General features: G+C 41.8%; 1 protein-coding gene and 1 non-coding gene across 3 annotated transcripts in view; one reads left to right on the forward strand and one right to left on the reverse strand.

Annotated features, from left to right (window-relative positions):
- Positions 1 to 22,513, forward strand: part of ECT2L (epithelial cell transforming 2 like) — a 105,630-nt gene that overhangs the window by 52,394 nt on the left and 30,723 nt on the right. For both annotated transcript variants that reach the window (XM_063666654.1, XM_054492686.2), the window contains 4 exons: positions 3,174 to 3,302; positions 11,774 to 11,866; positions 14,112 to 14,294; positions 17,224 to 17,327. In XM_063666654.1, coding sequence (XP_063522724.1) covers positions 3,174 to 3,302; positions 11,774 to 11,866; positions 14,112 to 14,294; positions 17,224 to 17,327 — 509 coding nt within the window. The remainder of the gene's footprint in view (positions 1 to 3,173; positions 3,303 to 11,773; positions 11,867 to 14,111; positions 14,295 to 17,223; positions 17,328 to 22,513) is intronic.
- LOC129039697 (U6 spliceosomal RNA) lies at positions 8,186 to 8,292 on the reverse strand. The gene has a single exon (XR_008503416.1). It is a non-coding gene; the product is annotated as a U6 spliceosomal RNA (small nuclear RNA).

Genomic DNA, 22,513 nt, shown 5'->3' on the forward strand with positions numbered 1-22,513 from the left:
AGACCAGCCTGACCAACATAGAGAAACCCCGTCTCTACTAAAAATAAAAATTAGCTGGGCATGGTAGTACATGCCTGAAATCCCAGCTACTCGGGAGGCTGAGGCAGGAGAATCGCTTGAACCCGGGAGGCGGAGGTCGTGGTGAGCCGAGATTGCACCTCCAGCCTGGGCAATAAGAGTGAAACTCCATCTCAAAAAAAAAAAAAAAAAAGAGAGAAAGAAAAAGAAATCTCGAAATCTCGATGCTGTTTTCCATAGCAGTTGCATCATTTCATAATCCCACCAACAGTGCACAACGGTTACAATCTCTACACATCCCACATCCTTGCCAACACTTATTTTCTGTGTGTACCTGTGCTTTTTTGTTTGTTTGTTTTGTTGGTTTTTTTTTTTTGGAGACAGAGCCTTGCTCTGTTGCCTAAGGTGAAATGCTGTGGCGTGATCATAGCTCATTGTAGCCTCGAGCTCCTAGGCTCAAGTGATCCTTTTTCCTCAGTGTGTCCTAAGTAGCTGATGCACACCGTCATATCCAGCTAATTTCTATTTTTATTTTTTAAAGATGGGGTTCCACTACATTGTCCAGGCTGGTCTGGAACCCTTAGCCTCAAGCAATCCTTCCACCTCAGCCCCTAATGTGCTAGAATTATAGGTGTGAGCCACTGTGCCTAGCCTTTTTTTTTTTTTTTTAAATAGTAGCCATCCTAATGGATGTAATATCTCATTGTGGTTTTGATTTGCATTTCTCTGATTAGTGATGTCAAGCATCTTTTCATAGGCTTGTTGGCCATTTGGTTATCTTCTTCAGAGAAATGTCTATTCAAGTCCTTTGCACATTTTAAAAAATTGGGTTGATTTTTTTCACTGTTGAGTTATAGGAGTTCATATATTCCAAATACTATTCCCCTATCAAATATATGATTTGCAAATATTTACTCCCGTTGCCGATTTCATTTTCACTCTGTTGATTGTACACTTTGATGCACAAAAGTTTTAAATTTGATGAAAGTGCGGCAATTTTAATAGCAAATACCAACATCTATAAATTGGTGTACACTAACAACATTTATTATATTCCTAGTTGGCTTATACTACAAAGGAAAGGAATGGCTGATATCATCAACTTGTTACAGGGCAGCCATAAAAAGTCTCAATGGGGTGGAGCATGGTGGCTCACACCTGTAATCCTGGCACTTTGGGAGGCTGAGATAGGTGGCTCTCTTGAGCCCAGGAGCCCGTAGCAGCCTGGGCAACATGGCGACACCCCATCTGCACAAAAAATACAAAAAAAATAGCTGGGTGTGGTGGCGCACACCTCTGTAGTCCCAGCTACCACTTGGGAGGATCCTGGCGGGGCAGAGGTTGAAGTCAGCCATTGAGCCACTGCACTCCAGCCTGGGCTACAGAGCAAGACCCTGTCTTAAAGAAAACAAAAACAAACCAAAAATCCCCCAGCTCTCTGCCCCTCAAAACAAACCTCAACGGTTACTTTTTTTTTTTTTTTGGGAGAAAGAGATGATGAATGTTTTAGAAGTAGACGTCCAGTTTCTATTTTTTTCTTATAGCTTGCATTCTTCCTTGCTTATACGTAAAGTAAAATTGTTTTAAAACTTACTCAAATGAAATCTTCCATTATGGTAGGATGAGGGGAGAGAAGGAATAAGATGGTCTCAGATACGGCTGGAGTAAACCAGCAAAATGGCAAAGTGAGTCCCTGAGTCACCCGTCGAATTGCCATCTCTGTGGTTGGGACTTCGTGTACCTGGAAAGTTTCAGTGAAATTTATCATTGGCAGAAACGAATTGACTTTTGTTTCGCTTTACCTTACTTCTGGTTTTCCTTGTTTAGCTTACCTGTGCCTGGGGCAAGTTGTGTTCCACATCAGTTTTCTATGTCCTCCCAAAGTAAAGCACAGATACTATTTGTTTGGGGTTTAAATTTATAATGACCTGGTAACTCTTCTCTAAATGGTGCAGAGATATTGGCAAGTTTATATGATGGGAGTAAGTTTATCTCGTTTGGAATGTCCTATTAGAGTTTCTTGATCTCAGTCTTTTTGTTCTCCAGGTAAGAAAAGTTTTCAAACTCTGCCTTTTCCTCATTCTGGGTGTTTTTCATTTGTTTGTTTTTTGTTTTGTTTTCGTTTGAGATGGAGTCTCGCTCTGTTGCCCAGGCTGGAGTACAGTGGCACGATCTTGGCTCACTGCAACCTCCATCTCCTGGGTTCAAGCAATTCTTCTGCCTCAGCCTCCCAAGTACCTGGGACTACAGGCGTGCACCACCACGCCCAGCTAACTTTCATATTTTTAGTAGAGATGGGGTTTCACCATATTGTCCAGGCTGATCTCAAACTCCTGACCTTGTGATCCACCTGCCTCGGCCTCCCAAAGTGTTGGGATTACAGGCGTGAGCCACCGTGTCTGGCCCTTATTTTGTTTTTCTTAAGCAACAGTAACAACAACAAAATACCTCAAAGAACTAGTTTCCTTCTATATAATTGTGGTGTTTTCCCAAAAGCTTTTGCTTTAAAAACATCAAAACAAAGTCTGCTACCATGTCACGTGAAGAAGTCCTTTCTAGATATTTATAAAATATCTAGACCTCCCAGTGGGAGGGAGTGAAACACCAGAATTCTTTGCCTGTTTTCATTTCATCACGGGAGCCTGGGGATGCGGAGTTTCCAGGACTCCTTTAGAAATGGGTCCAGACCCATGCAGCTTAGCGGAATCATCACACAGAATTGTCGGGAAGTGAGAGAAAAGGAGAGTTTCAGTTGCTGTTTACCATCTCTGGGAGCCTTAACTTCTGCTCTGCACTACTTATTTTTTGATTGACAATCCTGGGAAACATTTCTACTTTGCAAAATCCCAGGACTTGCTGGCCATCCCCTAAACCCTGCATGCGCCTGATATCTTACCCCGCTGCACAGTGGAGGCAGAAATGCAATGTCGTAAACCTGAGTGCATAGTGTCCAATTTACCCAGGATGTGAAGGAGACCAGGGCCATGGAGATGGCCCCCACATGGTGCGGGAGGAAGCAGAGATGCCTCAGGTACCTTGGTCTTACAGGCAGATGGCATTTTGATTTTGTGCTTACATTTTCACAAACTGCTAATAATTTCTGTTCAGGATTATGTTACAAACTAATATGACATTTTGATTTTTTTTCTCCTCAGGCTATAAAATTGGTGTTAAAAATTTGCTGAGGCCTGAAGTGAGAGATTTCTGGGAGAAATTAGGAAGCTGTGTGGCCGCTGAAGAAGAAGGGGGTCACGTGGACTTCTTCGTGCCCCTTGGAGCATCAGGTTAGCTCAGAACACCTTATAGAGAGACAGTGGCCATGCCACTTCATGGGGATATGTAGCGAATTATTGAAGTGCCCCTGGGTCAAATGATTCAGTCACATTTCACGCTTCGATTTCTTTTTTCTTTATACCTCACATATCCAGGTATTTCAGGAAAGTAGCAGTGAGGGATAGAGATGAGAGTAACCTGTCTCTACAGAAATACAGTCCCTAAATGGCAAGACCCAGGAACATTATTTATATTTATTCTGGAAAACACAATAACACCAGTATCCAGGATATAAGGGAAAGTGCCTGACCATCATAGGAGCCATAATCATTCAATCTGAGAAAACACCCCCTGCCGCCTTCTGAACCGGCAGTAGGCATGAACTTTGGTGACCAAGAAAATGAACTTGAGTCCCGCCAATGTCACTGTTTAGCTTTGTGGCATTAGGCAAACTTGTGGACCTCCATTTCCTCATATGAAATTTAGAACAACAGTACCTTAGTGTATCTGAAGGACTTGTGAATATCAAGATGACATATTTAAATAATAAACACAGTGTAAATTCTGAGATAATATTAAAAACAGTGAAGTGCTTTGTAAAGATGAGTATGGCTAATGATGACTGAGGTTGCTGATACCATTTTAAGTGTCTGCCTGTCTAGAATCAGCAACTGTGATTCAAAGTTGATTGCTTGAAGAGAAACTTCAGAAGCATTAAGTCAAATTCACTCTTTGGAGATCTGTTCAATACAAGCTCTGCATTCATGCACAATGTTTACAAGCAGAGCAGGGGAGAGGGAATGTGAAATTAAATTTTCTCATACTGTTTTTTGTTGTTGTTGTTAGCCATTCCTTGGGGAACCGTGAGTTTTAAAATTCTTTCTACTCCTCAAATTTCACAGGACTGTTCAACATATGCAAAGCAAGCCCCCTGGCAGGCTTCAATCAGGGGATGGGAAAAAATAAAAAGAATGGGAAAGAATTTTTTTAAACGTGTAAATTTACAAAGTTATTCCAATTATATTTATATACGTATATATATATTTCTTAAATCTCAATTATGTAGAAAATATGCTGGTTGGGTGCGGTGGCTCACGCCTGTAATCCCAGTACTTTGGGAGGCCAAGGTGGGCAGATCAACTGAGGTCAGGAGTTCGAGACTAGCCTGGCCAACATGGCGAAACCCCATCTCTACTAAAAATAGAAAAAATTAGCTGGGCATGGTGGCGGGCACCTGTAATCCCAGCTACTCAGGAGGCTGAGGCAGGAGAATCACTTGAACCTGGGAGGCAGAGGTTGCAGTGAGCCAAGATCGCACAACTACACTCCAGCCTGGGTAAAAGAGTGAGACTCTGCCTCAGAAAAAAAAAAAAAAAAAGAAAAAGAAAATATGCATAGAAAAATCTAAAAGGAAATATACCAAAATATTAACAGCACCTATTTTTAGATGTGTTTTATAATTCTTCTACTTTTCTACTTTTGAAATTAGTTGTAAAAGACTAGGTTACAAAGAGTTGGATGGTGTGATCTCATTGTTTACAACATGCATATGTGTGAGGTGGTGTATGCATAGAAAAAGATTTGGAAGGATGTATACCAAGGTGTTGACACTAGTTGGATATAAGTGAGTTGTCCTTTTTTTCTCCCTTTTAAAAAATGTATTTTGTCTCAATTTCCTGTAATGAACTAATATTACTTTTATAATAAGAACAAAGCAAACATTTTAAGTGGAGAAGAAAAAGAAAGGACTTGGGAAAGTATTGAAAGGCAGAGGAAGAATAAAGGGGGAAAAGTGGATTCGGTGACATAAAAATTGTCTCAAGTGAAACTTAATGACACTCAAAAAATCGGCTTCCTATCACCATTCTGGGCCCCGAAATTCTCATCAAATGTAATATCCACCTGGATGCATCAAAGATCATTGACTTCTCATTCCAAATATCTCTTTTCCACCACTTCAGGCATCCCTCTTAGGCTTGTCAGCCCAGTGGCTGTATCATTCCTAAAATCTTGATTTCAAGTATTTATCTTTGAGAACCATTTTCAAATCATGTACTCAAATACCCCCACTACAGCAATTCTTTTTGTCTTTTTTTTCGTTTTTTTTTCCCCGAGATGGGAGTCTCGCTCTGTCGCCCAGGCTGGAGTGCAGTGGCGCGATCTCGGCTCACTGCAACTCTCCGCCTCCCGGGCTTAAGTGATTCTTCTGCCTCAGCCTCCAAGTAGCTGGGACTACAGGCATGTGCCACCACACCTGGCTAATTTTTGTAATTTTAGTAGAGACGGGGTTTCACCATATTGGCCAGCCTGGTCTAGAACTTTTGACCTCATGATCCACCCACCTCAGCCTCCCAAAGTGCTGGGATTACAGGCATGAGCCACCACACCTGGCCCAGCAATTCTTTGTCAAAGACCTCCAGCCTACACACTCCAACTTTTTCATTATCACCACGTCTTCATTTTTGCTTCCTTCCTTGTTAAACTTGGATTTAATGGCCCAATTTTATCATCGCTCCCTTGCAAAGAATCTGAACTTCCTTGTCTCTCTTTTTTGGCTAAATCCCAATTCATTTGGTTAAAACACAACTCTCTGCACACACTATACCTGTGGGTACTAAAGCAGCTTTAAAGACTGTTGGAATAAGTGATATAACTGTTCTTATTGGTCTAACTTTACTTTGGTGACATAACTGACAAATGGGATTGCAACACTGATGAGCAATTTCCTTGGTAAATTTATTTTCACACTCTTTGAGATGACAATTTTATCTCTTCTCTTTAGATAATCTTTCAATAACCCTCTCAGCTTTGACCTCACCTTTTACTTCCCCAAGAAAACTGAATCATATGGGAACTCCCTAATTTTCCTCCCACCATCGAATCCACCACCAGCTCCACCTCTTACTTTTTATTCTGTCTTCCCTTCGCCCTGATGGAAGAAGCATCCCTCTCAAACAAGATCAGATACTGCACTTGGAATCTAGCCCGTTGCCTTTCATCTTCTCCAGACTTCTACATCCCATCCTCTTCTATGCCCTCATTTCTCTCTTTATTGGATTGTTTCTATCAAATCAGAAACACCTGTAGTATCTCCTGCCTTAAAAAAATAAAAGGACAATAAGCTTTCCCTCACCACTTTTTAAATTGACAAGACCAGAGGTTCTCAGACTTGAGCGCGCATCCATATCACCTGGAGGGCTGGTTAAACTATACATTGCTGGGTCCCACCTAGAGTTTCAGACTCAGTTAAGTCTGGGGTGGGGCTGGAGAATTTTCCTTTCTATCAAGCTTCCAGGTGATGGTGATGCTGCTGCCTCTAGGCCCTCTATCCTCACCTCCCACACTCCCCTCAAGCTCCTCCAATGGGTCTCTGTCTCTACTGGCACTACTTTTGGAGGACTGTAAGTGACTCCCATGTGCTCAAATCCAGTGGTCCCTGCTCCATTCCCACCTCACTTTGACTTCATGGAAGCATCTGATGCAGAGGAACGCCCCTTCTTGAAATACTCCTTCTCTTGGTGTCCCTAACACCACACTCTCCCTGTTTCCTGCCACCTCAGTGCCCTCTTCTCAATGTCCTTTGCAGGCTCTTCTTTCTCTGCAAGATCCTTAAATATTCCCTAGGGCTTGATCCTAGCCTCTCTCCTTTTCCACATACGCACTCTCTTCCCTAGGCAGTCTTACTATTCCTATGTGTATTATTCCATTCTCATGCTGCTATGAATAACTGCCTGAAACTGGGTAATTTCTAAAGGAGAGAGGTTTACTTGACTCACAGTTCTGCAGAGCTGGGGAAGCAAACACGTCCTTCTTCACGTGGCGGCAGGAGGAAGAAGAATGAGAGCTAAGTAAAAGAGGAAGCCCCTTATAAAACCATCAGATCTTGTGAGAACTCACTCGCTCTCACGAGAAGAGGATGGGGGAGATTGCCCCCTTAATTCAATTATCTCCACCTGGTCCCACCCTTGACACGTGAGGCTTACTACAATTCAAGATGAGATTTTGGGTGGGGACACAGCCAAACCATATCACTATGACTCTAAATGTAATTTATATGCTGAGGACCCCCAAATTTGTGTCTCCAGCTCTGAAATCTCTGAGCTGCAGACTCATATCTAATTCCCACTTGGAATCTTCATACTGGATGTTTAATTTTCACATCTAATAGACACCTCAAAGTTAAATCAAACCCTTGATTGCCTCCCCAGCACCAAACCTACCCCTTCCCCAGATTCCTCAGTAAAAATATCATTCAACAGTTACCGCATAACCCAAAAATCTAAGAATCTGAGACTCATTCTTTTTGGCATTAAAAACATTTTTAAACAGAGTTATTGAAATATAATTAATATACAATAAACTGTACATAAAGTGTGCAATTGACTAAATTCTGACATATGTAGGCCTACCCCATGAAACCATAAGAAAAATAAAGAAAATGAACATATTCATTACCCCCAAAAGTTTCCTCATGCCATTCCATAATTTCTCTCTCCTGCTTCTCCCTACCCCCAACCTGAGGCAACCACTGGTCTTTCTTTCACATATATTAGTTTTCATCTTCTAGAATTTTCCTTTTTTTTTTTTTTTTTTTGAGACGGGGTCTGCTTTGTTGCCCAGGCTGGAGTGCAGTGGTGAAATCACAGCTCAGTGCAGCCTTGACTTCTCGGGGTCAAGCGATCCTCCCACCTCAGCCTCCTGAGTAGCTGGGACTACAGGCACACAACACCACGCTTGGCTAATTTTTTTATTTTTAGTAGAGACAGGGTCTCCCTATGTTTCCCAGGCTGGTCTTGAGCTTCTAGGCTCAAGCAATTCTCCTTCCTTAGCCTGCTGGGATCACAGGCATGCGCCATCTCACCTGGCCTAGAATTTTCCTTTTCCTTTTTTCTTTTTTAATATGGAACAATTCAAAAATTTGCAGGTCATCCTTGTGCAGAGGCCACACTTATCTTCTTTGTATTGCTCCAATTTTAGTATATGTGCTGCCAAAGCGAGCACTGGCCTAGAATCTTCTATAAATGGAATCATACAGTATGTATTCTCTGACTTTCTTCACTCAAACATTATTTTAGATTTACCCATCCGATGCATGTATCAATATCTCGTTTTTACTACTGGGAATTATTACATTGTACACATATACCACAATTTGTTTATCCATTAATTTGTTGATAGATAAATTTGAGTTCTTCCTGGTTTCTGCTTTTACAAATAAAGCTGCTATGAACTTATGCTTTCATTTCTCTTGGATGAATACCTGGGGGTAGAGTGGCAAGGTTATATGTAGGTGTATGTTTAACTTTATGAAAACACCAGCTAAACTGATTTCCAAAGTGACTTTAGCATTTTACATTTCCACAAGCAGTTGCCTATCATTCTAACACTACTGGTATGGCCAGTCTTTTTAATTTTAGCCATTCGGGTGGGTATGTGGTGGTATCTCATTGTGGTTTTAATTTGCAGTTTTCTAATGACTAATGATGCTCAAGATCTTTTCATGTGCTTATTTGCTGTTCTTTTGACCATCTTAAAAACTAGGTTGTTTGTTTTCTTATTCAGCTTTAAGAGCTCTTTATACATACTGGATACAAATATATTCTACAGTCTGTGACTTATATTTTCCTTCTCTGAACAGTTTCTTTTGAAGCACAGTTCTTTTCTTTTTTCTTTTTTTTTTTTTTTGAGACAGAGTTTCACTCTTGTTGCCCAGGCTGGAGTGCAATGGTGCAATCTTGGCTCACTGCAATTTCCACCTCCCAGGTTCAAGCGATTCTCCTGCCTCAGCCTCCTGAGTAGCTGGGATTACAAGATTACAGATGCCCGCCACTATGCCCAGCTAATTTTTTAATATTTTTAGTAGAGACAGGGTTTCACCATATTGGCCAGGCTGGTCTTGAACTCCTGACCTCAGGTGATCTGCCCACCTCAGCCTCCCAAAGTGCTGCGATTACAGGCATGAGCCACCGCACCCAGCCTGAAGCACAGTTCTTAATTTCGATGAAATCAAATATATCAAATGTTCTTGTATAGATCATGCTTTGGCATCATATCTAAAAACGATTTACCTAACCAAAGGCCACTAAGATTTTCTCCTATGTTTTTTCTAAATGATTTATAGTTTTAAGTTTGACTTTTAGATCTGTGATCCACTTGACTATTTTTTTAATGTAATATATGAGATATGGATAGAGGTTAATTTCTTTTTTTCACATATGGCTAGTTGTTTCATCACCATTCCTTATAAGTACTATCCTTTTTCCAATGAATTTCATTTGCACCTTTGTTGAAATCTATTGACTATGTATGTGTACATTGGACTCTATTTGATTTCATTGATGAATTTGTCAATGAAAGTGCTATAGACATCAGTAAGTGAGAGACATCCCAAACTTTCAGCTGCTGTCATCCTGTTTCATGCAGTAATTGAAGCATTTTGGAGTATTTATTTATTCTTGAACCACAAATAGTTAAAATAAATTACCCATTTCATTCCAAGTAATTCAACCTGTATGCTGAATTAAATAATTCAATCTGTATGTTGTGCCACTGAAGGGGTTATTTTTTTTTTTTACTTTAAGTTCTGGGATACAAGTGCAGTGTGTGTAGCTTTGTTACATGGGTATACATGTGCCATGGTGGTTTGCTGCACCTATCAACCCATCGTCTAGGTTTTAAGCCCTGCATGCATTAGGTATTTGTCCTAATGCTGTCTCTCCCCTTTCCCCCCAACCCTCTGACAGGTCCCAGTGTGTGATGTTCCCCTCCCTGCATCCATGTGTTCTCATTGTTCAACTTCCACTTATGAGTGAGAACATGTGGTGTTTGGTTTTCTGTTCCTGTGTTAGTTTGCTGGGGATGATGGCTTCCAGTTTCATCCATGTCCCTGCAAAGGACATGAACTCATTCTTTTTTATGGCTGCCTAGTATTCCATGGTGTATATGTGCCACATTTTCTTTATCCAGTCTACCATTGATGGACATTTGGGTTGGTTCCAAGTCTTTGCTATTGTAAATATTGCTGCAATAAACATACATGTTCATGTGTCTTTATAGCAGAATGATTTATAATACTTTGGGTATATACCCAGTAATGGGATTCCTGGGTCAAATGGTATTTCTGGTTCTAGATCCTTGAGGAATTGCCACACTGTCTTCCAGTGTGGAATACTGGAATATAAATAGGAATACTTTTACACTCCCACCAACAGTGTAAAAGTATTCCTATTTCTCCACAGCCTCGCTAGCATCTGTTGTTTCCTGACTTCTTAATAATCACCATTCCAACTGGCTTGAGATGGTATCTCATTGTGGTTTTGATTTGCATTTCTCTAATGACCGGTGATGATGAGCTTTTTTTCATGTGTTTGATGGCCGCGTAGATGTCTTCTTTTGAGAAGTGTCTGTTCACATCCTTTGCCCACATTTTGATGGGGATTTTTTTTTCTTGTAAATTTGTTTAAGTTCCTTGTAGATTCTGGATATTAGCCCTTTGTCAGATGGATAGATTGCAAAAATTTTCTCCCATTCTGTGGGTTGCCTGTTCACCCTGATGATAGTTTCTTTTGCTGTGCAGAAGCTCTTTAGTTTAACTAGATCCCACTTGTCAATTCTGGCTTTTGTTGCGATTGCTTTTGGTGTTTTAGTCATGAAGTCTTTGCCCAGGGAAGGGGCTAAATTTTAACCATCATATTCCATCCTGTGTTTAACTTTTTAAAATCTGTCCTCTTACAATGAGACTTCTCCTTTGAGTCTATTTTAGAAAAAATATATAGATTTTTCTCTTTCTTTGGGCTGGGTATTCCAAATCTGAAAATAAGCCTCAGATCAAACTCCATTCCCTCTTTCCCCATCCTTAGTTTAGTCCTCAGACTGTTTCAGCTTCAATATTTAGGGGTGAACGATAAAGTATTCATGGACTGTTCAATGGAGAGGTTTGAATGGAAGACGAGAACTGCTAGCGGGCTTTCTTGGCCATCTCTTTAGTGCCCCTATGTAATATTTAACTGCTCTGGATTAGTCTGTTCTTGCATTGCTATAAAGAAATACCTGAGGGTGGGTAATTTATAAATAAACGAGGTTTAATTACTTCATGGTTCTCCAGGCTGTATAGGAAGCATGCTACTGGCATCTGCTTGGCGTCTGGTGAGGGCCTCAGGGAGCTTATAATCACGGCAGAAGGTGAAGGGGCAGCTGGTGGGTCACATGGCAAGAGCAGGAACAAGAGAGAGGGAGGAGGTGCCACACACTTTTAAACAACCAGATCTTGTGTGAACTCAGAGTGAGAACTCACTCATCACTAAGGGGATGGCACTAGTCATTCATGAGGGATCCACCCCCATGATCCCTCCTGCCAGGCCCCACCTCCAACGTTGGGGATTAGATTTCAACATGAGATTTGGAGGGAACAAATATCCAAGTTATATCATCTTCCATGGCAAAACATATGAGGAAACTAACAAAAGTGTTTTTGACTATGCAGAGGCAGGAATTGAAGTTCTTTCCCAGCTGTCTCAACTAACTGGCACGTTCTTTACGGCCCCCACTGGGATTGCAACTGGCTCTTACCAGCACAGTAAGTGTTATGGGAGCTGAGCGCCATGTCCAATAACACAAGCCAACTCCAGAATCACCAAAAGACAAAATCCAGTTAATAGTACCGGTATGGCTGATATCCATTACTCTCTTTCATTCCTCCCCTGAAGGAACACTAATACTTCCCAAACTAGGTAATCTCATATCATTCAGTCATTTGCTTAGAAGAGGATTATTTATTGTACATATTTGCCCCAAACCATCATTTACAAAAACTCTGTTGAAAACATAATCTTTAATAATTAAGCAAAGTTGCTGATCTAGAAAAATAATAAGTACAAAGAAAAACTTTTCTTAGTAACATATAGTCAATATGGTTTTATTTGGAAAAATAAATTGTAGCTACGAAGAGAAGGCAAAGAGGCTGGCTTAGTTTCCATTACAGTAGCATTATCTGAGAGGAAAAACAATCAGAGAAAATACACCTGAAAGCAAACTTTCATTTAGTTACAAAGCTGCAAATTTAGATTAAAATGTAACACGGGCTGACCAACAAGAGAACCAAATTGCTTTGTTACACTGACGCCACTCATTTTCCTCTTTAAAACACCCTTGATTCCTATCAAGTAGGGCTGAGAGTGATGCAGAAACTATATAAATCATTGCTTCTCTACTCCTAAATGCCAAGGGCCTTTTAGAACTTGGGAAAACTGGCACAACTGTGAAACTCGTAAGGGAAAAGATTCTTTGTAGATATAACAAAAGTGCATTGACCTAACATAGTTTTGAAGCAGAGGTCACTTGCTAATTTTAGTTAATATAGCAACATCACCAAATGATAGCATATGTGGCTCTGTGGAGGGAGGAACTGGCCTAGCAGAGCACAGCAGGGTATGAACACTATTGCTGGTAATAGGGAACAGGTTTTCTTTCTTTTTTTTTTTTGAGACAGAGTCTCACACTGTTGCCAGGCTGGAGTACAGTGGCACGTTCTCGATCTAGGCTCACTGCAACCTCCGCCTCCTGGGTTCAGGCGATTCTCCTGCCTCAGCCTCCTGAGTAGCTGGGACTACAGGCATGTGCCACCACGCCCGACTCATTTTTGTGTTTTTAGTAGAGACGGGGTTTCACCATGTTGGCCTAGATGGTCTCGATCTCTTGACCTTGTGATCCGCCCACCTCAGCCTCCCAAACTGTTGGAATTACAGGCGTGAGCCACCGCATCTGGCCGGGAACAGGTTTTCTTCTTTTTCTCCTCCTCTGCCTTCCCTTCCTCCTGTTCATCCTCCTTTTCCCTCTCTTGTTCTCATTCTCCTTACTGAAAAAAAAAAAAAAAAGCATGTTGTGGCCGGGCGCAGTGGCTCACACCTGTAATCCCAGCACTTTGGGAGGCTGAAGCAGGCAGATCACCTGAGGTCAGGAGTTTGAAACCAGCCTGCCCAATGCGGTGAAACCCCGTCTCTACTAAAAATACAAAAATTAGCTGGGCAGTAGTGGCACACATCTGTAATCCCAGCTACTTGGGAGGCTGAGGCATGAGAATTGCCTGAACCTGGGAGGCGAAGGTTACAGTGAGCCGAGGTCGTGCCACCATACTCCAGACTGGGTGACAGAGCAAGACTCTGTCTCAAACAAAAACAAAAACATGTTGTGAACCTTTTCACATGTCTATCAGTAACAGTAGAGGAAACAAAGCAAAAACGCTATGTATCCATTCAGGACAGAAAATCAAATTTAACACACCACTGCATCATCCAGCAATTGTTATTTAAGAAGAGAAACTTTCTTTAAGCACCTGCTACAGTCCTGTAGACAGATTTGTAGAGCGAGGTAGCAGTTTGACATAATTTAAGAAAGATAAGGATTTGGCGATGACAGGATTGACTTCCAATGGCCTGATGGGGAAGCCGTGTAGCGTGGGATTTCTTGTGTTTTCACTTTTAGACTGAAAAGATAAAGCAGTGCATTCTTCCTCAGATGACAGCACAGCTTCCCAATGCACAATCCAGCAGCTGTTTTTTGTTTTTTTTTTAAACTTTGAATGGAATATGTCAGCCTCAGCTATCAAAGAGTAGACACGCATTTGAAATGATTCATTGAATCCTTTTCGAGTTTCTAATTTTACCTTTGAAAACAGAGGATGGGTGTTTGTCTTAGTCTTCTAATCAGAAACGATAATAAATTCAATACAAATGCAACTAAGATTTTGTTGTACTTTAAACAAGACGTAGAATTCTTTCATCTGAGCTCAAGCCTACAATAATAACAGAAGAAAATCATGTCAGTTCTTAGTGATTGGCTGGGATCCCAATGGGGAAAGGCCCCCTCTTCCATCTACTTCTGCGAATCGAAGCTACAGACGTGGTCCAGCTTCACAGACTTCCTAGAAGAAACCTTGAAAACAGTAAGGAAGCAGCTGTATCCTCTCTTCAAGGAACTGCACAAGAGCATCAGTGGCAGGATGATAGGTAAGCAGTCTTGCTACTTCTGTTGCAGGTTAATTATGAAGTTGCTTTCATATCCCGAGTAAATACAAGTTTAGTTATGGCGCAAGTAAAATTTTACTCTTGAACATCTCCAGTAAAACTTTATCTCTTAGGCTGCTCACACTGCCTTTCAAATATAATGAATAACCACTAAGAACAAATATATTCAGGTTCAAAATGTTGAAGCTCGTTCTTATTTTAACATTTTACCACCTTATTAATTCTTGTCACTTATTTACCTAGACACAATTTGCTGTTTGCTAAGCCAGAGAGCTGTGCACTTTTCCCACTAGAATTTGCTCTGAAAGTTAAGCACCTCTTATACCCCAGCACCTATTCCATACATTGTTCTGCAATTTAAGTTCTATTTATTTTCTATCTAAAATATATAATTTAGTGATAGGCTCCATGGGCCTTTGCTGAGCCTATTGGACATGGTTGAATGAATTTTTCCATTCACACCCCAGCCCCATGACGGAATGAATGATCACAGCAGAGCCCTCCGAAAACAATTTACTTCCTCAATTTTGCATCTTTACCTAAATTAGTCCATTCTTTAAGTATATTTCACCATCTAGGTAAAGAGTTTTTCTTTTTCTCATCTGCAAATATTCATATCTATTAAATTTTTCCCCTACTACTTTCCGCCTGACTAAAACACCATATGAATCAAATCACCCTCTATCTGTGCCTTTCTTCTTTTCCTCTGCCCAGCTCCATATTTAAGGTCTGTCTACAGAGTTACCATCTACACAAGAGCTGTAACACACAAGCGTGCAAGCAGATATGTCAATGTATGTCCTATATCTCTTTACATAAATGTTTCCAAAACAGAGATTTGCCTTCCTGCTTATTTGTACTACCTACTCTATCACATTTAGGAGGTGTTCAACCATTATTTTAAAATGGTTATGAAGTTGTAAACAGGGAGAAAGTATTTCTCCTAGTTTTGTTTTTTGGTTTTTTTTTTTGAGACAGAGTTTCGCTCTTGTCCCCAGGCTGGAGTGCAATGGTGTGATCTCGGCTCACTGCAACCTCTGCCTCCCAGGTTCAAGGGATTCTCCTCCCTCAGCCTCCTGAGTAGCTGGGATTATAGGCATGCACCACCATGCCCAGCCAATTTTTATTTTATTTTTATTTTTTAGATGGAGTCTTACTCTGTCGCCCAGGCTGGGCCTCCCAAGTAGCTGGGATTACAGGTGTGCACCATGACGCCCAGCTAATTTTTGCATTTTTAGTAGAGATGGGATTTCACCATGTTGGCCAAGCTGGTCTCAAACTCCTGACCTCAAGTGATCTGCCCATCTTGGCCTCCCAAAGTGCTGGGATTACAGGTGTGAGCCACCGTGCCCAGCCTATTTTTTGTATTTTTAGTAGAGACAGGGTTTCACCATGTTGGCCAGGTTGGTCTCGAACTCCTGACCTCAAGTGATAAGAGTATTTATTAAATAATATATGTAGGCAATGAGAAGAAAATGGAAAAACAATTTTTTAAATAACTGCGTGGTGTTAAAAATATTTTAAAAATTAAAAGATGTCTGTGTATGTATGTTTGCATGTTATTTACTTTGGACTTTAAAATATTTATATATTTGAAGCCTTGTGTAGTGGCTCATGCCTGTAATCCCAGCAGTTTGGGAAGCCGAGGCAGGTGGATTGCTTGAGCTCAGGAGTTTGAAACCAGCCTGGGCAACATGGCAAAACACTGTCTCCACAGAAAAATACAAAAGTTAGCTGGGCGTGGTGACGTGTGCCTGTAATCCCAGCTACTCAGGAGGCTGAGGCACGAGACTTGCTTGAGCCAGGGAGGCAGAGGTTTCAGTGAGCTGAGATCGCATCACTGCGCTCCAGCCTGGGCAACAGAATGAGACTCTGTCTCAAAAAAAAACAACAACAACAAAAAAAACAAATGCCTACTTGAGCGCAAAGATATAGGAGAATATAGAGGAACTTCTGGTAGGATCGAGAGTCTTACATTTAAACTTATTGAGCTCCTTTTCACATGCTCTCTCCTTATTGTCCAATTTATACATTTCATTCCATATCAGCTTTGCCGGAGTGGGCACTTTTTATAGACTAGACATTTAAATTACTTTGGTTCATTTTATATTTTATCATAGTAGAAATCCTCATTGCGTAATAGAATTTTTACTGCTATTCTTTGCATTTTTATCCACTAAAAAAACAACTGTGCGTCCAGTACGGTGGCTCATGTCTGTAGTCCCAATGCTTTGGGAGGCTGAGGTGGGCAGATTGCTTGAGGCCAGGAGTTTGAGACCAGCCTGGGAAACATAGCAAGACCCCATCTCTACAAAAAGTTAAAAAATTGGCTGGCTGCAGTGGCTCACGCCTCCAGCACTTTGGGAGGCCGAGGCAGGAGGATCACTTGAGGTCGGGAGTTCGAGACCAGCCTGGCCAACATGGTGAAACCCGGTCTCTCCTAAAACCACAAAAAAAAAAAAAAAAAAAAAAAAATTAGATGGGCGTGGTGGCAGGCACCTGTAATCCCAGCTACTCAGGAGGCTGAGGAAGGAGAATTGCTTGAGCCCAGGAGGCGGAGGCTGCAGTGAGCCCAGATTGTGCCACTGCACTCCAGCCTGGGTGACAAGAGCGAGACTCCATCTCAAAATAAATAAATAAATAAATAAAAGTTAAAAAATTAAGCAGGCATGGTGGTGCATGCCTATAGTCCCAGTTACTTGAGAAGCTGAGGTGGGAGGATCACTTGAGCTCAGGGAATCAAGGCTGCAGTGAGCTATGATTTTGCCACAGCACCCCAGCCTGGGCAACAGAGTAAGATTCTGTCTCAAAAAAAAAAAAAAAAAAAAGAAACTGTGAGGACTGAGTTGTTGTTTTTAAATCACATTTCTTACATTAATCAATTACAGGGCATGTGGCCTTATATTTACAGGGCAGTTTATGTTTGACACCATGGGTATGACCAACATTCTAAACAACCAAGATACTGCGCAAGCTCTGGCAGATGGATTGATGGAGTTGTCAAAAGAAGATTCTGTAAGTGTTTCTTTGAAGAAAGTAAACTATGAAAACCAACATTTAAATAAATTCTGTTTGCAGTTATTATTAATTTTTTGACCAGTTTATCCCTTTCAGAGCACAGTTCCTCAGAGAATTACATCAGTTTATAAAAACAGCCACTAAGAGATTCTGGACCCAAGATGTGTTAAGTACACAAAACAGACAAGTAGGAAAATCTTCTAGGTTATTTAAAGTTTATTACATTGTGCCCTGTTTTCTGTCTTGTGCTTAATTTCAGTCAGAAGTGACTTTTTTTTTTTTAATAAAACATGTTAGTGGCTTTATATTTCACATAAACTTTACTCAACAGAGAAACCAATTCCTAGTTTGAGGAGAAACCTGAGAAAGTGTGACCCAGATGTGAAAAGATGAAGGGAAAAGGGGCTAGATGAGAGAGGAAGGGAAAGAGAACACAACAGAACAGAAAGAAGGAAATCGGTAATTTGGTTGGAGATGGGTGTAGGAGAAGCCCAAAGAAACAATTTCATCAGACACAGATCCAAGGTTCTCTCTCATTAAGGTCAGTCTACACTTCAGAAAACAGTGAGAAGAAGCCAGTCCACATTTCAGAAAATGGTGAGGAGAGGCCAGTCTCCAGACAGCTCTCCCAGGCCCAAAGAGGACAGCATGGCTATAGGAAAACGCAGTGTGGCCGGGCGTGGTGGCTCACGCCTGTAATCCCAGCACTTTGGGAGGCCGAGGCAGGCGGATCATTTGAGATCAGGAGTTGGAGACCAGCCTGGCCAACATGGTGAAACCCCGTCTCTACTAAAAATACAAAAACTAGCCGGGCATGGTGGCGGGCTCCTGTAATCCCAGCTGCTCAGGGGACTGAGGCCAGAGAATTGTTTGAACCTAGGAGGTGAAGGTTGCAGTGAGCTAGGATCGTGCCACTGCACTCCAGCCTGGGTGACAAAGCAAGACTCTGTCTCAAAAAAAAAGAAAAAGAAAAAAAGAAAGAAAATGCAACGTGCAGCTCTCCATCTGAGGGGAGTCAGGAATAGAATGGAGATAGGGCTGCTGTTAACATATTCAATAATCTAAATTCTCTAGTTTCCAAGGAATTCTCAAGGAGAGTCTCAAATCTTTCTCTTCCACCATCATAATTCTACTTTGTGGGTGAATTTAACATTGTCTCTGCACACATGCTCTCTCTCTGCTTATTGTCAAGTATCTGCTCCTGTTCCAGTGTGGCTTCCTGGGTCTGCACCAGGCATTTCTGGGCGTAGCTGTCCTGCACTGGGTGGGGGCTGCGAAGCTGCATTAGCTGTAGTTTGTCCCCTGTGAAGTCTCAGCTCTGCAGGGAGGCTCAGGCAGCCCAATGACGAAAGGGCTTTGGCGAGCCTTGCTGATAAAATGAGCAGGGATATTCACAGAGATGCCCCCGCACTGTCTCCCAAAACACTAAAGGATTACTCAACATGCTTGGTGTCGGTTCAGTGTACTTATTTCCACCTAATTATTTAAAAATAACCATGTATGATATAATTTGGATGGTGCTCAAACCTATAGCCTGAGAGGGAACCAAATTTGAGAGCCCCAGCATGTTTTTCCGAGCAATTCTGCTACTGCAGCCTCTCTCCCAGGCCTTCTTCTTCCCCCTGAAAGACGACAAGATCCCTCCTGTCCCCTTTCCTCATTTGGCCAAGGGGTTGGTGTGGGCCACTTTGGTTCCACAGATCTTGAGAGACCCTCCCATAAAATTTTGGTGTCTTAACTGGATTGTGACAAGTTGTTGAGGACCAAGAGTACATATGGTAACTGGAATATGAGATTAACTAGAAAGTCTTATGTACTGACTCGAATTGAGCACTATTCACTCTGTTTTCTGGACATGTCAATTAATTAACTAGAAAGCTGAAATCCCTGCTAAAAAGTGTGTTCTCTCTTCTGCTGCACTATTGACACCTGTATTTCAGAAGAATGTTTTAAATGGGAATTTTTCTTTGGGGGGGTGGGCATTCTTTAGGACAAACCTCTGGAGTTTTTGTCGTATTTTCTGCTGAAGAAATGTGGTAAAAAGATCAAAGATTTTGAAGGAAATGTTATTCCAACAAAATGTGATCCAAAGACAACATTCAGTTTATTCATGAAGGTAAAGTTGCTGCTGAATTTTTATGCCATTGCTTTTCTATAGAGTTAGGCACATGTGATAAAGAAATTCATAAATCATTATATGAGCTCTACTGGGAAGCTTTAACTTGTCATTTCTCCAAAGAATTTTATTCTCATGAAGTATTGTTAAAATAGGGTGTTTTGTAGTTTCATAATATGAGTAACATTTAAGCCGCTTAAAAGCATAAACGGCAGCATGTTAACTTGAGTGACACTATTTGGTTGTGGGGAGAAAGGTAGACATTTGCATTTTGCTTTGCCATTTATACAATTGAGCCCTGAGAGAACTTAAGGGGAATTTTTTTTTGAGGGGTGTGAAACTAAGAATAGTTCTTTTTTTTCTTAGTTGAGATTCAAATTCATTAAAGAAAAAAATCGGTTTAAAGCGAGTTCTGGCTGGGCGCGGTGGCTCACGCTTGCAATCCCAGCACTTTGGGAGGCCCAGGTGGGCAGATCATTTGAGGTCAGGAGTTTGAGAGCAGCCTGGCCAACATGGTGAAACCCCATCTCTACTAAAAATACAAAAATCAGCATGGTGGCACGCCTATAATCCCAGCTACTCAGGAGGCTGAGGCAGGAGAATCACTTGAACCCAGGGAGGTTCAGTGAGCCAAGGTTCGCTTGAACTCGGGGAGGTTCAGTGAGCAGAGGTTGCAGTGAGCCAAGATTGCACCACTTTACTCCAGCCTGGGTGACAGAGTGAGACTGTGCTGTAAATAAATAAATAAAGCTAGTTCACCAGGCCAAAAAAGAATAATTTTGCCAGTACTATATTAGGAATCCAAGCATTCTTGGTTACATGAAATAACCAGGATTCAAGAAATGCCGAGAATCACATTGTCATTCACATAGCTGATTTCTATGTAGGGGAAAATACCGTTTTAGAACCATTTTATGTCCATAGAAAAGTCACCTGTCTTTGATGTTTGAAGGCGTGGGATGGCACTCCCTAACACAGTCTCACCATGGAGGGCTGCTAGGAGTAAGAGACTCGTGAGCACCTCTAGCAGGCAAATCATTTGTTGCCCTATTAACCTGATATTCTGGAAGTATTTGTTAATGCTTCTTTAAAGGACAGTGCTGGGCAGGGCAGGAGCAGACATGGAGAACTGCTGGAGGCAGCATCCTCTCTGCCTGCTGCCCCAAATGAACTCAGCAGCACACGGCCTGCCGTCATTAAGACCCATCCTTGGCCAGGCGCAGTGGCTCACGCCTGTAATCCCAGACCTTTGGGAGGCAGAGGCGGGTGGATCACTTGAGGCCAGGAATTTGAGACCAGCCTGGCCAACGTGGTGAGAACTCGTCTCTACTAAAAATACTAAAATTAGCCAGGCATGGTGGGGCACACCTGTAGTTCCAGCTACTTGGGAGGCTGAGGCAGGAGAATCACTGAACCAGGGAGGTAGAGGTTGCAGTGAGCCAAGATCGTGCCATTGCACTCCAGCCTGGGCAATAGAGTGAGACCCTATCTCAAAAAAAAAAAAAAAAAAAGACCTACCCTTCTGCTGTTACCATAGCACAACCCTTACTTTAATCCTCCCCTCCCCCACAAAGTGCCCAAGTGGCTTATTCTTCCCAACCACAAGCATCTCCCTGAGAGAGGAGTCTTTATTTTTTAATTTTTTTTTTTTGAGATGGGGCCTCGCTCTGTCACCCATGCTGGGGTACAGTGGCACAATTATAGCTCACCATAGCCTTGAACTCCTGGGCTAAAGCCATCCTCCTGTCTCAGCCTCCCAGTGTGCTGGGATTACAGGCCTGAGCCACCATGCCTGGCCATCCCAAGAGGAGTCTAAATGCTTTTCCAGGGATATCTAAGCCCTTTACAGGTTGAAACCCTGCTTGCTGGCTGCCCTGCCCCTAAATCGATATTTTCAGGAAACTTCTCAGGCAGAGGGGCAATTCCTCATCTTTTTAGTTCCATTCTCTAAATATTTGCAGGAGCTAACCACGTGCTAGACCTTCTGCTAAATCCTGGGACTAGACAGCAAAGTAAGACAGTTCCTGCCTTTGTGGAGGATGAGGCTGATACACAAATAGGTGGTGCAGCATGATTAGCGCCTGTTAACAGAACGCACGGGCTGGGATGGGAACCCCAGGGTGGGAACGCCAGATGGGCATTTAGTCCAGACTCCTCCTTCTGCTTCTCAGATGCTGCTGCTTTCGTCTCATTATGCCAGCCACCTTCTCTTTGAAATTCTTTGAGATTATTCTCCCAAAAGGGTGGACATAGTCTCCATCCATCCTTTAGCCTATGAAAACCTGAAAAACAGCACCCAGGCCTCTAATACCACTCATTTTCCCTTGGTTCACTAAAGGGAATGATCAACATATAACCACATTACACAGGTTCCAAATTCTTCCAAAGTCCTTTCAACATCTGCTGATTCCTGACTCCCCGGAAACTTTATTGGATTCTTTCACCCACCTTTATGCCTAAGGGTGAAGCTGTTACCTCAAAACCCAGGCATACGGATCCCAGAAAAGCCCCTCTTTGGAGCAAGAAAGCAATAAGGACCAAACTAAGGTGCTTCGTCCTCTGAAGTGCCACTCTCATATGTGAAAGACCTAACTCTTGGTGAGAACCGTTTCTGGGCTCATTGACACCTAAGGGAATAATCACTTGGAGCAGTTCCTCTGAGACACTTTCTCCTCTAGTTTCTGTGCCAAATAAAATTCAAAATGAATGAAGTCTTTTCAACTGGCTGTTGATCCAAACAGCTCATCATGTTCATAAAATAATGCATGAAATTTGGGCTGAAAGTTCCTCATTGCTGGAAATCAGGCTCTCTATTGCTACATTGTCTGCCTGTAATAAAACTGGAAAAATGCAAAACTCCTTAATGCCTGGAAATTTGATTTTAAAAAAATCGAATTAGAAAAAAATACGTATTAGATTCTCATTTGATTCTCTACTATTTAACACTAAAGAGCTTGGGCACAAAGCCCACAGAACAAATGCGGAGACCTCTAGGAGGAAGAACCACAGCTAAATGTCAGTGTTGCATTAGGATAAAAATAGAAAAGCTGAATTTCCTTACATTAGG

Source organism: Pongo pygmaeus, chromosome 5, assembly GCF_028885625.2.
Source record: "Pongo pygmaeus isolate AG05252 chromosome 5, NHGRI_mPonPyg2-v2.0_pri, whole genome shotgun sequence".
Classification (NCBI taxonomy): domain Eukaryota; kingdom Metazoa; phylum Chordata; class Mammalia; order Primates; family Hominidae; genus Pongo; species Pongo pygmaeus.